The 16,930-nt window shown below is 44.3% G+C and overlaps 1 protein-coding gene across 1 annotated transcript in view; it reads right to left on the bottom strand.

Annotated features, from left to right (window-relative positions):
- Window positions 1-16,930, bottom strand: part of KIAA0232 (KIAA0232 ortholog) — a 101,190-nt gene that overhangs the window by 41,504 nt on the left and 42,756 nt on the right. Inside the window, exon 3 of the mRNA XM_065404853.1 lies at window positions 8,025-8,162. Within this exon, the coding sequence (XP_065260925.1) occupies window positions 8,025-8,162 (138 nt within the window). The remainder of the gene's footprint in view (window positions 1-8,024; window positions 8,163-16,930) is intronic.

Below are 16,930 nucleotides of genomic sequence, written 5' to 3'. Positions count from 1 at the left end.
GGCTGGGCCGGGCCACTCCGGCCACGGCAGGTTCGGGCCGCAGCAGAGTTGGGGCCGGCGGAGGGCTGCCCTAGCATGTCCAGGCCTCCCTGGCCGCAGCACGTCTGGGCAACCTCAGCAGGTTCACTTACACTGGCCTCTCAGAGCCATGGTTGCTTATCTGAACCTAAAAGGGACAAATGTTTTTCCCCCTTCCTAAGCTCTGCTCCATATATTTAGTAAGTTTTTAATTTGCACAGAGTTTTTTGCAGTGGTTTTTGTTAACAAAATTCTATTGTGCTGAAAATAATTCACCTTTATTAGCTCCCAACATATGCTGCAGAATGCCTATGTGTACTGAAAGCGCCCACTTGTTCTAAAAGTTTGACAACAACTCATAGGATGAGTGACAAACAGCGTAATAATCATCAACGTAGTAACATCACAAAATTAAAAGGTGCATTGAGAGGGTTTTATTTATAGATCTACACCAAGCACCACACAATTCCCAACAGGTCCCAAAACAATGTAACCAGGTAGAGCACAATAAACCAAAATACATCACTGTAAAGCCTGCTTGAGCTGTACAGCTCTATGTTAAGCTCTTCTAATAGCCCTTGTATCCAACTGTTCAAATTCAGCAGACAGCCACTCCCACCTCCACCCCAGCAGCAACTTTCCCCCTCTGCTCCACAGATATAATGCAGGACACAGCAGGCAGTTATAACCATTGCAATGACTGAGAGATCCAATCTTGTGAGTAAACACCACCAGCATCCATTCAATCTACCAAAGCACATTCAATTGTCTTTCTGTACTTGCTGAGCAGGTAGTTGAAACTGTCCTTGTTGCTCCCCCAAGATCACTATTGGCATTTCAACATCACCACTGGTAATCTGGCAGTCAGGAAACAAAGTCCCTGCTTGTAACTTTTTGAACAGATCTGTGTTTTTAAAGATGCGAGTGTCATGCATCTTCCCTAACCAGGCAACACTGATGTTGGTGAAGTATCCCCAGTGATCCACCTACACTCACATAACCATAGAAACGTGGCGCTTTCGGTTGATGTACTCTATGACAAGGTGGTCTGGTGCCAAAATATGGATATGAGTGCCATCTCTTGCTCCACTGCAGTTCGGGAATCCCACTGCTGCAAATCCATCCACTATATCTTGCACCTTGCCGAGAGTCACACTCCTGAGTAGCTGGAGATAATTAATGGCCCAGTATACTTGCATGACAGCAGCCCCCACAGTGGATTTTCCAGTTCCAAAACAATTTCCTACTGACCGGTGTTGCAAGTTTCCACAGTTCAATCGCCACTTACTTCTCCACTGTCAGTGCAGGTCTCATTCTGTGGGCTGGGGCGAACTCTGCACCCAGATCCAGGAATGTGGGCTTGTATAACCAGAAGTTCTGCAGTCACTGTCCGCCATCCCAATCCTGCATTATAATGCAATCCCCGCAGTCAGTGCTCGTTTACTGGGTCCAGAAGCGGCGCTTCACAATCTGCAGCTGCTCCATGAATGCCACCAACCACCTTGAACTGGTTCTCGCTTTGTACCACAGCCATCTGTCCTCCATTAAATTGTCATGTTCCCTGCTGATTCTGTTTCCTCTTCAGCTCTGCAAGTGCATCCTGTACTTGCAATGCTGCTAACAACAGTGGAGAGCTGTGCAGGCTTGATGCTTCTGTCAAAGATAGTGGACAACAAGGAGGGCCGCATGGGTTTGTGGCATTTTTTTAAAAAGAAGTGCAAAAGTTATGGGATACAGATGACACTATGGGATTGAGAAAGTTGCATGTTGGGAAACTGTTCCCAGTCACCCTGAGCAACCTATTTCTGCCCCACTATGCACTGCCAAAACTTCCCAAAAGACCATGTGCTGGATAGTGGCAAGTTGCACACTGGGATATCTACCCATGGCGCATGGCACCATGCATCAATACAAGCAATCCTGGTGAGTATACAGAGCACTGACAAAAGGAGTCAAGTATACATGCGCAAAAGCAATATACTAACTGCAGCAGCTTTATGTCAACCTAACTTGCATTGGAAAAAGTTTGTAGTGGAGACATGGCCTAAAGTGAATGACGTCCCTCACCATGAGGGACAGTTATGAGATACAATGTGTTAATACAATATTGTCATAATGCAACATTTTAAACAATTAGAATATGTGGTCAAAAATCAAGTCAATTACCAGTAGGTCATATTCACAGAGGGCACTTTAAAGGCTTTCAGAGTTAAAATACTTGAAAAGGAAAACCAACTTTGAAGCCCTACCTGTTCTCATGTAGTTTCTAATCTTTGAGTGCACCAGGCTGAGCCATGAAAACAATCACTCTGCTAGCAGACATTACTTTTATGATTACATGTCTTCTTTTCTCTCAGGACATTTACATGAGATTGCCATCTCCTCAGCATCTCTTTTCAAACTGGTAATTATACTCCTTACTAGTCTTTTGGACAAGAAATTCAAAGTGTGTTCACAACAGCTATGTTACTGCTTTCCTCATCTTAGTAGTATTGACTCCTCTGAAGAGGAAAACTAGTTGCATGACACTTACGTCCTCTCACACATTTTGACTGTATCACCAGCAATTATAGTGAAATATTCAGATGAACATGGAGAACTGGAGGCATCAATGTTTGTCTTACAAGTAAACAGACCCACCCCAGCAGTTATTTTATCACATGTACACACACGAGATTTTCTGAACTTTACATCACCCATCCACATTCTCACATGCACTCACTAACAGGTGCTATAAACCGTTTGGTCTTCTCCTGTTAAAATATTTAATACAGAAGATGTTCAGTCTCTACCAACCCTGATGAAGGGGCAGCCTTTTGAATTTCAATTTCCTCGACTTGTGGATGTACACTCTCTCTCTCTCTCTCTATACACACACACACACACACACACACACACACACACTATATCTATATAAAAACACACACACATATACACACACACAGACACAGGGTCCTGGGACTTCCCTTTCTGTTACAGATGAATATTTAAATGTAAACTTAACAGAAAAAATATATAAAATCTGATTTTCTACTAACAATTAGGAAACTAATTAGCAAGTATAATACATCCATTTTAGCAATCTATGATTATAAAATAAGAAAATAAAGAACTGGCAAACATGTAAATAAAAACAAAATAAATGGATCCATCTCTTGTTTCAATTACACCCTCCACTCTCAGGCCTGGTCTACACTACGAGTTTAGGTCGAATTTAGCAGCGTTAAATCGAATTAAGCCTGGACATGTCCACACGACGAAGCCCTTTTTTTCGACTTAAAGGGCCCTTTAAACCGGTTTCTTTACTCCACCTCCGACGAGGGGATTAGTGCTAAAATCGGCCTTTGCGGGTCGGATTTGGGGTAGTGTGGACGGAATTCGACGTTATTGGCTTCCGGGAGCTATCCCACAGTGCTTCATTGTGATCGCTCTGGACAGCACTCTCAACTCAAATGCACTGACCAGGTAGACAGGAAAAGCCCCACAAACTTTTGAATTTCATTTCCTGTTTGCCCAGCGTGGAGAGCACAGGTGACCACGCAGAGCTCATCAGCACAGGTAACAATGATGGAGTCCCAGGATCGCAAAAGAGCTCCAACATGGACAGAACGGGAGGTACGGGATCTGCTCGCCATATGGGGAGATGAATCAGTGCTAGCTGAACTCCGTAGCAGTAAACGAAATGGCAAAATATTAGAAAAAGTCTCAAAGGCCATGAAGGACAGAGGCCATAACAGGGACGCACAGCAGTGCCGCGTGAAAATTAAGGAGCTAAGGCAAGCCTACCACAAAGCCAGAGAGGCAAACGGAAGGTCCGGGGCAGAGCCGCAAACATGCAGCTTCTACGCGGAGCTGCATGCCATGCTAGGGGGTGCAGCCACCACTACCCCAACCGTGTGCTTTGCCTCCATCAATGGAGAATCACGCAACAGGGAAGCGGGTTCGGGGTACGAGGAAGATGATGATGAAGACAATGAAGATAGCTCACAGCAAGGAAGCGGAGAAACCGGTTTCCCCAACAGCCAGGATATGTTTCTCACCCTGGACCTGGAACCAGTAACCCCCGAACTCACCCACGGCGTGCTCCCAGACCCTGAGGGCGCACAAGGGACCTCTGTTGAGTGTACCTTTGTAAATATTACACATGGTTTAAAAGCAAGCGTGTTTAATGATTAATGATTAATTTGCCCTGGCAATCACGGCCAGTACAGCTACTGGAAAAGTCTGTTAACGTGTATGGGGATGGAGCGGAAATCCTCCAGGGACATCTCCAGAAAGCTCTCCTTCATGTACTCCCAAAGCCTTTGCAAAAGGTTTCTGGGGAGGGCTGCCTTAACCCGTCCGCCATGGTAGGACACTTTACCACGCCAGGCCAGTAGCACGTAGTCTGGAATCATTGCATAACAAAGCATGGCAGCGTATGGTCCCGGTGTTTGCTGGCATGCAGACAACATCCATTCCTTATCGCTCTTTGTTATCCTCAGGAGAATGATATCATTCACGGTCACCTGGTTGAAATGGGGTGATTTTATTAAGGGGACATTCAGAGGTGCCCGTTCCTGCTCGGCTGAACAGAAATGTTCCCCGCTGTTAGCCACGCAGTAGGGGGGGAGGGGTGAAGTGATCATCCCAGAGAATTGGGTGTGTGGGGGGGGTGGGGGTAGTTGGGTTTGTGCTGCATGTTAACCCGGAAACTGCAATGTAAAAGGAGGGGCTGCGAACACATTTTAAATGGCCAACCCAACGGGTGCTTGGTATGGGAAATGAGGGCGCTACTGTTTGAAACCATTCCCACATGTTAAGAAGGTTAAAAAAGCCAAAAGACTGTGGCTTACCATGGCTGCCTGCAAGCCGAAATCTGTTGCCAGGCACTGCGTGAGTGATCTCTCACACCAAACCGGCAGGCCCTCAATATAAAAGGAAAAATGCGACCTTGTAATGAAAGCACATGTGCTGTGTAATGTGAACAGCAAAATTTAACGTGAAAGAGTGTACCCATTGTTCTCTAAAATGTGTCTTTTTTAACCACCTCTCCCTTCTCCACCACCAGCTGCAAATGTTTCTCCTTCACAGAGGCTAGTGAAGATTAGAAGGAGAAAACGGCGGACTCGGGATGATATGTTCTTGGAGCTCCAGATGTCCTCCCATGCTGACAGAGCACAGCAGAATGCGTGGAGGCAGTCAATGTCAGAGTGCAAAAAAGCACAATATGAACGAGAGAAGAGGTGGCGGGCTGAATCGCGGGCTGAAGATAGCAAGTGGCGGGCTGAAGAGGATAGGTGGTGTCAGCTTGCTGACAGAAGGCAAGAGTCGATGCTCCGGCTGCTGGAGCACCAAACTGATATGCTCCAGCGTATGGTTGAGCTGCAGGAAAGGCAGCAGGAGCAGAGACCGCCGCTACAGCCCCTGTGTAACCAAACAGCCCTCCTCCCCAAGTTCCATAGCCTCCTCACACAGACGCCCAAGAACGCGGTGGGGGGGCCTCCGGCCACCCAGTCACTCCACCCCAGATGATTGCCCGAGCATCAGAAGGCTGGCCTTCAATAAGAGTTAAAGTTTTAAACTGCAGTGTGTCCTTTTCCTTCCCTCCTCCCCCAGCCCTCTCGGGCTACCTTGGCAGTTATCCCCCTAGTTGTGTGATGAATTAATAAAGAATGCATGAATGTGAAGTAACAATGACTTTATTGCCTCTGCAAGCGATGCTCGAAGGGGGGAGGGGAGGGTGGTTAGTTTACAGGGAAGTAGAGTGAACCGGGGGGGGGGGGGGGGAGCGGAGGGTTCATCAAGGAGAAACAAACAGAAGTTTCACACCATAGCTTGGCCAGTCACAAAACTGGTTTTCAAAGCATCTCTGATGCGCACTGCTGTACTCTTCTAACCGCCCTGGTGTCTGGCTGCGCGTAATCAGCGGCCAGGCGATTTGCCTCAACCTCCCACCCCGCCATAAATGTCTCCCCCTTACTCTCACAGATATTGTGGAGCGCACAGCAAGCAGCAATAACAATTGGAATATTGGCTTCGCTGAGGTCTATCCGAGTCAGTAAACTGCGCCAGTTTCGCAGCCACTGGGAATCGTCCCACACCTGCAACACGATGCGGTCCCACCAGTCTGTGCTTGTTTCCCGGGCCCAGAATCGGCGTTCAACGGCATGAATCTGCCCCAGTAACACCATGATTTGCACACTGCTGGGGCCTGTACTTTGTGAGAGATCTATGTCCATGTCAATTTCCTCATCACTCTCGTCGCCGCGCTACAATCGCTGCAATCGCCTCCTCGCCTGGTTTTGCTTTGGCGTGTTCTGGCTCTGCATATACTCCAGGACAATGCGCGTGGTGTTCATAGTGCTCATAATTGCCGCGGTGATCTGAGCGGGCTCCATGATCCCAGTGCTATGGCGTCTGGGCTGAAAAAAGGCGCGAAACTATTGTCTGATGGAGGGAGGGAGGGAGGGGCGAGTGACGACATGGCTTACAGGTACAGGGAATTAAAATCAACAAAGGTGGCTGTGCATCAGGGAGAAACAGAAACAACTGTCACACAGAATGGCCCCCCCAAAGATTGAACTCAAAAACCCTGGGTTTAGCAGGCCGTTGATTTCACGGAGGGAGGGGGAAGCAAATGAATACAGAACAAATCTGGTCCATCTATTTTTTACATCTTAAGCTGGCAGCAGACAGCGCAGCATGACTGATAGCCATCGGCATCTTCTGGGTGGTTGGCAGAAGATGCTGTACTGCGACTGCTAGCCATCATCGTCAAGACAGTTCAATAGGACTGCCGGCAGGACTGAGTCTCCAGGAGACAAAACATGTCTGCCCAGGTTCCTCTGATCGAACTCATTGAGGAATACGACGATGACGGATATCAATCGTAATACACCATCTACTGCCAAAAGGCAAGGAGCTGCTGCTGTATAGCAATGCAGCCCCACGTCTGCCAGCACCCAGATAGCCGATGACGGCTACCAGTCATACTGCACCGTCTACTGCCAAAAGGCAATTAGCTGCTGCTGTGTAGCAATGCAGTACCACGTCTGCCGGCACCCAGTTGACATATGGTGACGGTGAGCTGAGCTGAGCTGAGTGGGCTCCGTGCTTGCCGTGGTATGTTGTCTGCACAGGTAACCCAGGTAAAAAGGCGCGAATCGATTGTCTGCCGTTGCTCTGATGGAGGGGGAGGGGCCTGACATGTACCCAGAACCCCCCGCGATACTGTTTTTGCATCATTCGGGCATTGGGATCTCAACCCAGAATTCCAATGGGCGGCGGAGACTGCGGGAACTGTGGGATAGCTACCCACAGTACAACGCTCCGGAAGTCGACGCTAGCCTCGGTACTGTGGATGCGGTCCGCCGAATTAATGCACTTAGAGCATTTTGTGTGGGGACACACACAATCGACTGTATAAAACCGATTTCTATAAAACCGGCTTCTATAAATTCGACCTAATTTCGTAGTGTAGACATACCCTCAGAGACAGAACCACCAAGTAATTCCTTTCTTGTTCATGGAAATGACATGAGAGATCAGGGACACTGCTCCCCACTGAAAAAAAACACAGCCATGAATGCTCTTTGAGCTATAAGAGCTAGCTAGTCCATTCCCCAGTGCTGGTGTATATCTTTAACTACAAAGTGAAACTTAAGATTTTTTAAAAAGTGTCATTATGCAAGTCTACTGCTATATAGGCAGTGCAGAGACTTCAGAGGTGTCTGGGGCCTGGGCAAGAACCCTGGCAAGAACAGCTGAGGCTTGTAGATCGAACAACATGTCACACAGTACATACTATAGAAGTCTTAAATAGATGTATGAAATCTGGGTACAGATTCAGATTCAGTCATCATACAGGGACATAAAGAGCTCTCACAGACACCTAAGGCAACTAATTAAATAATTTAACCGAAGTAAGAAGTCCACTTATTAAAAGGCTAAACACCTTAAGTTAATATAGCCAGTTTTGAAGAGCATTACTCTAGTAAAGAATCAATTAAATAATCCAAACTTACTTCATCAGAAGCAGAGCGAAGACACTGGACAGCTGCCTGTTTTTTCATTTCCTCTAGTGTTAGATCAGAACACTTTTTCTTACTCTTTCCCCATTTCTTGTAAGCTCCTTTTTCCCAGCCCAGGAAGATGTCATTCTCCTAAAATAAGTTAAAGGAAAAAGGATCAAAATTAACTGAAAGAAGATTTCATTAAACATAATTTATAACACTTATATAATCCTCTCAACACCCACATGAAATGAGTAGACAGCTATCATATCAGATCTGAGAAAACAGAGGTATAGAGAAGTTTGTCTCCCAATACCTCACTTAGTCCACTAGACCAGGGGTCAGCAACCTTTCAGAAGTGGTGTGCCGAGTCTTCATTTATTCACTCTAATTTAAGGTTTGGCGTGCCAGTAATACATTTTAACATTTTTAGAAGGTCTCTTTCTATAAGTCTATAATATATAACTAAACTACTGTTGCATGTAAAGTAAATAAGGTTTTTAAAATGTTTAAGAAGCTTAATTTAAAATTAAATTAAAATGCAGAGCCCCCTGGACTGGTGGCCAGGACCCACGCAGTTTGAGTGCCACTGGAAAATTAGCTCGCGTGCCGAAGATTGCCTACCCCCGCACTAGACCATGCTGCTTCTTGAGACTCAGCATACACCTACACTGCAATCTCAACGGTGACTGCAGCACAGGTAGAGATACCTTTGCTAACTTTACCAGCACTAGCATGGCTAAAAATAGCAAATCAGGCTTCACCATGGGCTAGGAATGCAAGTAAGTACTCTCGATCCTCGGCCCTTGTACAGTTCACACTGCCACATCTAAACTATAGCTATTTTTAGCTATATTAGTACAGGTATCTCTACCCTTGTGGCCATCACACTTTGGATTACAGTGCAGACATACCCTTAGTTGCGTGAAATTAACTGTGATACTTCATTGAAAAATATCTGCCCTTACAATACTTGAAAGGAAAATTTAAAAATTTCAAATAAGCTTTTAGTACCCATTTGCTGTGAAGCCGTTCCCTCAACAGTTAAAGCAATGAGAATAAACATCTGGAACTGACATCATCAGATAAGTTGGGGAAGACAAGGGGGGCAGAAACAGTGCCGATGTACAATATTATAGCCTACATTTTAAAATGCTCTCTTTCCTTAACATTAATTTATGTCTTTTTTTAATTCTCAACTATTTATGCTTCATGAAACAGATACTTAGAATGATCTTTAATAGTCTATGTCAACCCATTTTTATGTTTACTCCCGGTTACACTTCACTACTTGTATTATCTTATAGTTAAGGCTACGTTTTAGTCACGGGTATTTTTAGTAAAAGTCACGGACAGGTCACAGGCAGTAAACAAAAATTCATGGCCCATGACCTGTCCCAGCCAATGGGAGCTGTGGGGGCGGTTGCCTGCAGGCAGAGGCAGTGCACAGAGCTGACTGGCCATGCATCCATCTAGCAGCTGAGTAAGGGGGATGTCGCCGCTTCCGGGGAGGCCCCCAGGTAAGCACCGCCCAGAGCCCGCCTCACCCCGCTCCGTGCCCCAGTCCCCTCCCACACCCAAACTCTGCTGCTGCTGGGTGGGGGGTGCGGGCGCCCAAGACTGCCCCAGCAGCGGCTGATGCACCGGGTGCAGGAGCTGCCTAAGCTGCTCTGAGCCAGGCGCACCGGCTGCTGCAGAAGTCACAGAGCACACAGAAAGTCATGGAATCTGCGACTTCCATGACCTCCGTGACAAACTCGCAGCCTTACTTATAGTTCTGTCCCTGTTTAACACATGCTACTAAGTAAATATTTTCTTTTATCACTTAAAAGCTAAGGAAAAAACTTAATACTTTTGCTACAGACTAACTTCATTTTCCAGCGTCTCACAACTTGTTCATATTTGACTGTGACAACCAGGGTCCCGACACGTCTAGGGGAGAACAGGGGGTCTCTGAATCCCAAAAAATAAACAACTGACTCAACTGGTTGTATGTAATGTTATAGTGTACAAAAACACGTCAAGTAAGGTCTTTTATGAAAGCTTGTAACGTTCTGAAATTGATGGCCATTAGCAGATATGTATACAGGTTATGGTAATATATATTATGCACACATGCATATATTCATCTAAAGAACGTGTGCGTGTAGCTGAATCACCAGAGAAAGAGAAATTGTAACCATGATGCAACTACAGCATCACCTCACAACATGGGTAATGTAGCAATCAGGCAGCAAGACGCCCCTCCTGGTGGGGGGGGGGGGGCGGGAAACAAGCATGGGGACAAGGGGGAATCCAGTGAATATAGTGTATTTAGATTTTCAGAAAGCCTTTGACAAGGTCCCTCACCAAAGGCTCTTAAGCAAAGTAAAATGTCATGAGATAAGAGGGAAGGTCCTCTCATGGATTGGTAACTGGTTAAAAGATAGGAAACAAAGGGTAGGAATAAATGGTCAGTTTTCAGAATGGAGGGAGATAAATAGTGGTGTCCCCCAGGGGTCTGTACTGGGACCAGTCCTATTCAACATATTCATAAATGATCTGGAAAAAGGGGTAAACAGTGAGGTGGCAAAATTTGCAGATGATAACTATCTTGAGTAGTTTTGTAAGTCCCAGGCAGACTGCAAAGAGCTACAAAAGGATCTCTCAAAACTAGGTGACTGGGCAACAAAATGGCAGAAGAAATTCCATGTTGATAAATGCAAAGTAATGCACATTGGAAAACATAATCCCAACTATACGTATAAAATGATGGGGTCTAAATTAACTGCATCTAGTTAGCAACCAGGCAGGAGTTGTAGACCAAGCTGGATGAGCAATTATCTCAGAGAGGTGATTAAGAAAAAGCAGAAAAGCCTACAAGGAATGGAAGATGGGAGTGATCAGCAAGGAAAGCTACCTTATTGAGGTCAGAACATGTAGGGATAAAGTTAGAAAGGCCAAAAGCCATGTACAGTTGGACCTTGCAAAGGGAATTAAACCAATAGTAAAAGGTTCTATAGCCATATAAATAAGAAGAAAACAAAGAAAGAAGTGGGACTGCTAAACACGGAGGATGGAGTGGAGGTTAAGGATAATCTAGGCATGTCCCAATATCTAAACAAATCCTTGCCTCAGTCTTTAATGAGGCTAATGGGGAGCTTAGGGATAATGGTAGGATGACAAATAGGAATGAGGATATGGAGGTAGATATTACCACATCCGAGGTAGAAGCCAAACTCGAACATCTTAATGGGACGAAATCAGGGGGCCCAGATAATCTTCATCCAAGAATATTAAAAGGAACTGGCACATGAAATTGCAAGCCCATTAGCAAGAAGTTTTAATGACTCTGTAAACTCAGGAGTTGTAACGCATGACTGAAGAATTGCTAACATAGTTCCTATCTTTAAGAAAGGGAAAAAAAAGTGATCCGGGCAACTACAGGCCTGTCAGTTTGACATCTGTAGTATACAAGGTCTTGGAAAAAATTTTGAAGGAAAAAGTAGTCAAGGACATTGAGATCAATGGTAGTTGGGACAAAATACAACATGCTTACCTGATCTCCTTCTTTGAGAAGGTAACAGATTTTTTAGACAAAGGAAACGCAGTGGATCTAATTTACCTCGATTTCAGTAAGGCATTTGATACAGTTCCACATGGGGAATTATTATCTAAATTGGAAAAGATGGGGATCAATATGAAAATTGAAAGGTGGATAAGGAACTGGTTAAAGGGGAGACTACAACGAGTTGTACTGAAAGGTGAATTGTCAGGCTGGAGGGAGGTTACTAGTGGAGTTCCTCAGGGATTGGTTTTGGGACCAGTCTTGTTTAATCTTTTTATTACTGACCTTGGCACAAAAAGTGGGAATGTGCTAATAAAGTTTGCAGATGACACAAAGCTGGGAGGTATTGCCAATACAGAGAAGGACCGGGATATCATACAGGAAGTTCTGGATGACCTTGTAAACTGGAATAATAGTAATAGGATGAAATTTAATAGTGAAAAGTACAAGGTCATACATTTAGGGATTAATAACAAGAACTATTGTTATAAGCTGGGGAGGCATCAGTTGGAAGTAACAGAGGAGGAGAAGGACCTCGGAGTATTGGTTGATCACAGGATGACTATGAGCCGCCAATGTGATATGGCCATGAAAAAAGCTGATGCGGTCTTGGGATGCATCAGGCGAGGTATTTCCAGTAGAGATAAGGAGGTGTTAGTACTGTTATACAAGGCACTGGTGAGACCTCATCTGGAATACTGTGTGCAGTTCTGGTCTCCCATGTTTAAGAAGGATGAATTCAAACTGGAACAGGTTCAGAGAAGGGCTACTAGGATGATCCAAGGAATGGAAAACCTGTCATATGAAAGGAGACTCAAAGCGCTTGGCTTGTGTAGCCTAACCAAAAGAAGGCTGAGGGGAGATATGATTGCTCTCTATAAATATATCAGAGGACTAAATACCAGGGAGGGAGAGGAATTATTTGAGCTCAGTAACAATGTGGACCCAAGAACAAATGGATATAAACTGGCTATCAGGAAGCTTAGACTTGAAATTAGACGAAGGTTTCTAACCATTAGAGGAGTGAAGTTCTGGAACAGCCTTCCACGGGGAGTAGTGGGGGCAAAAGACATATCTGGCTTCAAGACTAAGCTTGATAAGTTTATGGAGAGGAAGGTATAATGGGATAGCCTAATTTTGGCAATGAATTAGTCTTTGACTACTAGCGGTAAATATGCCCAATGGCTTGTGATGGAATGTTAGATGGGGTGGGATCTGAGTTACTACAGAGAATTCTTTCCTGGGTGTCTGGCTGGTGAGTCTTGCCCACATGCTCAGGGTTTAGCTGATAGCCATATTTGGGGTCGGGAAGGAATTTTCCTCCAGGGCAGATTGGCAGACGCCCTGGGGGGTTTTTGCCTTCCTCTGCAGCATGGGGCACGGGTCACTTGCTGGAAGATTCTCTGAACCTTGAACTTTAAACCATGATTTGAGGACTTCAATGGCTCAGACACAGGTTTGATACAGGAGTGGGTAGGTGAGATTCTGTGGCCTGCATTGTGCAGGAGGTCAGACTAGATCAGGGGTCGGCAACGTTTGGCACGCGGCTCGCCAGGGTAAGCACCCTGGCGGGCCGGGCCAGTTTATTTACCTGCTGACGTGGCAGGTTCGGCCGATCGCGGCCTCCACTGTCCGCGGTTCGCCGTCCCGGGCCAATGGGGGCGGCGAGAAGCCGCGGCCAGCACATCGTTTGCCCGCGCCGCTTCCCACCGCCCCCATTGGCCCGGGACGGCGAACCGCAGCCAGTGGGGGCCGCGATCGGCCAAACCTGCCGCATCAGCAGGTAAATAAAACTGGCCCGGCCCGCCAGGGTGCTTACCCTGGCGAGCCGCGTGCCAAACGTTGCCGACCCCTGGACTAGATTATCATAATGGTCCCTTTTGATCTTAAAATCTATGATTCTATGAAAGATATTTTGGAGTCACTGTGGATAGTTCTCTGAAAACAGCCACTCAATGTGCAGTGGCAGTCCAAAAAAAAAAAAAAAAAATGAACAGAATGTTGGGAATCATTAAGAAAGGGATAGATAATAAGACAGAAAATATCATATTGTCTCTATATAAATCCATGGTCCACCCACATCTTGAACACTGCGGGCAGATGTGGTCACCCCATCTCAAAAAAGATACATTGGAATTGGAAAAGGTTCAGAAAAGGACAACAAAGATGATTAGGGGTATGGAACGGCTGCCATATGAGGAGAAATTAATAAGACTGGGACTTTTCAGTTTGGAAAAGAGACAACTAAGGGGGGATATGATAGAGGTCTATGAAATCATGACTGGTGTGAAGAAAGTAAATAAGGAAGTGTTATTTACTCCTCATCACACAAGAACTAGGGGTCACCCAATGAAATTAATAGGCAGCAGGTTTAAAACAAACAAAAGGAAGTATTTTTTCACACAATGCACAGTCAACCTGTGGAACTCTTTGCCAGAGGATGTTGTGAAGGCCAAGACTATAACAGGGTTCAAAAAAGAACTAGATAAGTTCATGGAAGATAGTTCCATCCTGGCAAGGGTGGTGTCTCTAAGCCTTTTTTTGCCAGAAGCTGGGAATGGGCGACGGGGATGGATCACTTGATGATTACCTGTTCTGTTCATTCCCTCTGGGGCACCTGGCATTGGCCACTGTCGGAAGACAGGATACTGAGCTAGATGGACCTTTGGTCTGATCCATTATGTTCTTATGATTCCTATGCCAATACTTTACAGGAAACCAACTTCAAATACCCATCCACTGTTCAGCCAGGAAGAGAACAGTGGACCCTTCAAGTTAATGGGAAAACACCGAAACAACTTGAAAATGTAAAGAAAATCATAGTCTTGGAAAACTAAGAAAGAAGGGAATTCTTCCCACTCTGAATAACTCTGAGTCACAAAGACAAGAGAAAAGACATTTTAAAAACAGGCTTGGGTCTGGGTTTTTAATCCAAAAACTGAGGGCCAACATCTAAGCAGGGTATAGTCCGTGAAACAGTGGATCCCCGATAGGACAGAGGGGCCATTGGGAAACTGTGCAGAGGCAATGGGTAACTTGTATTAGAAAAGGGAATTTAGGTAACGTACAAGTGTAAAACCCAAGTTTTTATGTTTATTTTCTGTGTAACTTGTATGTATTTGCTTTTCCTTACTATTTCATCTTTGAATCTCTGCTTTTTCTATTAAGTATTTTTTTTTTACTTTTACCCCAAACAGGTCTCTGTTGTGCAAACTGTGAGAAGTGTATCCCAAAAATGAACTGATACTGGGGAGGGAGGGGCTTTTTCACACCTTCAGGGGTGATGAGCCTGCCAGGAGAATTAGGTTGGTGGAAGCTAGGGTGAGATCTTAATGGTCTTAAGCTTGCTACTGGTATTAATGTCTGAGCCATAGCAGCATAGCAATAAGACACTCAGGGTTACAAGGCAGGGGCTGACAGAACCCTTACTGGTCAGGGTGAGCCCCAAAATGTCACAAAGGAAGGACAGTCTATTTTGCAAATGAAAAAAAAGTCACTCCACCCTTACTCAAATCTGCTGTTCGCTCAAATATAATTACTTCCATTAAAAAGTAAAAACTGTTACAAAAATGTTAAAGTTGAACACTCAAAAGTCAAGAAATGTCAAAAATAAGGTTTCATGGGGACCCTTAATTCTACCCTCTTGTATAGCAATGTGGTCTAATCACCTCATCACACAAAAACAACAAGGAGTCTGGTGGCACCTTAAAGACTAACAGATTTATTTGGGCATAAGCTTTCGTGGGGAAAAACCTCACTTCTTCAGATGCATAGAGTGAAAGTTACAGATGCAGGCATTATATACTGACACATGGAGAGCGGGGAGTAACTCTAGTATATAATGCCTGCATCTGTAACTTTCACTCTATGCATCTGAAGAAGTGAGGTTTTTACCCACGAAAGCTTATGCCCAAATAAATCTGTTAGTCTTTAAGGTGCCACCAGACCCCTTGTTGTTTTTGTAGATACAGACTAACTCATCACACAGTATTTATCAAATATAGTAGGTAATGTTTTCACCTCTCTTAGATATATATTCCCAATCTGCGATAATTACATCAGTAACTTAAATTAAAATTAATTATACAGATGTAAATTGTCTCAAAAACAAACATGGAAAATTCAGAATTATGGTTAAACTTAAAAGAAAGCCAAACATTTTGAGGTATAGAAATTCACAGTTATGTCCCACAAACAACCTTAACTCTGCCCTGTAGTGACAGCATGAAGCAATCAGGACGATGAAAGTTTCTGATTAAATTCAAATAATTTCTGAAGATAGATTTTTTCATCCTCATCTCCATGGGGAAAATTTTCTTGTTTTTCTTACATTAAAAATGTCATGCATGAACCCTCTATATTCCCCTGAACTCATGCACACACCCCAGATGCCCCATCCCTCTTCCACTCATTACATTCTTCAACATGGATGTGTACTCACACAATTTCCCTCCCTCCCTGTTGGGCAGATTGAGTGCAATTAATATTTTTGACAAAAACATTTAGGATTAATGGTCATTTTTTGCTGTTATTTTTAATAACAAAGATTTTCTTTCTGCAAAGGCTGGCACACATCTTCCTCAGAGAAACCCAAAGAATTGGTGGCTTTCAGAATGCCAACCACTTTCCATTCCTCTTAATGGAACTGAGGCTAGGGACTGCCCTCACACAAGAGGCTATCTTTCAAATTGCCACACCTCTCCCATATTTCCAAACTGGAATGAAGACAACCAGCTCTCAGGGAAGATAATTGTCTCCTATGCTGTCAGGAGGCAGAAAGAAACAAAAGTGAAGGCAGTAGCCATCTTTGGAAAGGGCAGTTTATGGTCTCAGTTCTATTAAGAACAAAAGGAAATGACTCCCATTTTGACAGAGGGACGTTTTTTCATTGTTTCTCAAAAGGAGAACCCTATTCATCTGTCTCTGCTGAAGCAGATACTTGTTGTTCTAAAGAACAGGGAAAAATTACCAATAATTCCTATTAAAAAAAAACGTTTTCTAATGTATGCACAACATTTCAGTAAGTATTAACTATATGAGAAGTCTGAACAGTCTGAGTTATTCCATTACTAACATCGTTAACAGAAAAAAAAATTTAGGCGACTGAAAAGTTTCTTAGAAAGCCCATTTTGAATTAATTTTAACTAACAAAACCTTTATTGAAGTAACTTGTAAATTCTTAGAAAATTCATGTTATACCCAATAAGTACTGAAATTTTGGAAAGAATATGTTAATTTTTATACATAGTAAAGAAGCTGAATTCCTGCTTTAAGTACAAGACTCAACTCAGTCTTAAATATGGAGCTGCAATTGGTACCTCCCTAATATCAACAGATTGTTTCTGTAACCTTGGGTACTCAAATAGCAACT

Source organism: Emys orbicularis, chromosome 5 (genome assembly GCF_028017835.1).
Source record: "Emys orbicularis isolate rEmyOrb1 chromosome 5, rEmyOrb1.hap1, whole genome shotgun sequence".
Lineage (NCBI taxonomy): Eukaryota > Metazoa > Chordata > Testudines > Emydidae > Emys > Emys orbicularis.
Note: the sequence above shows the minus strand (reverse complement) of the source record. Positions and strands in the feature narration are given on the sequence as shown.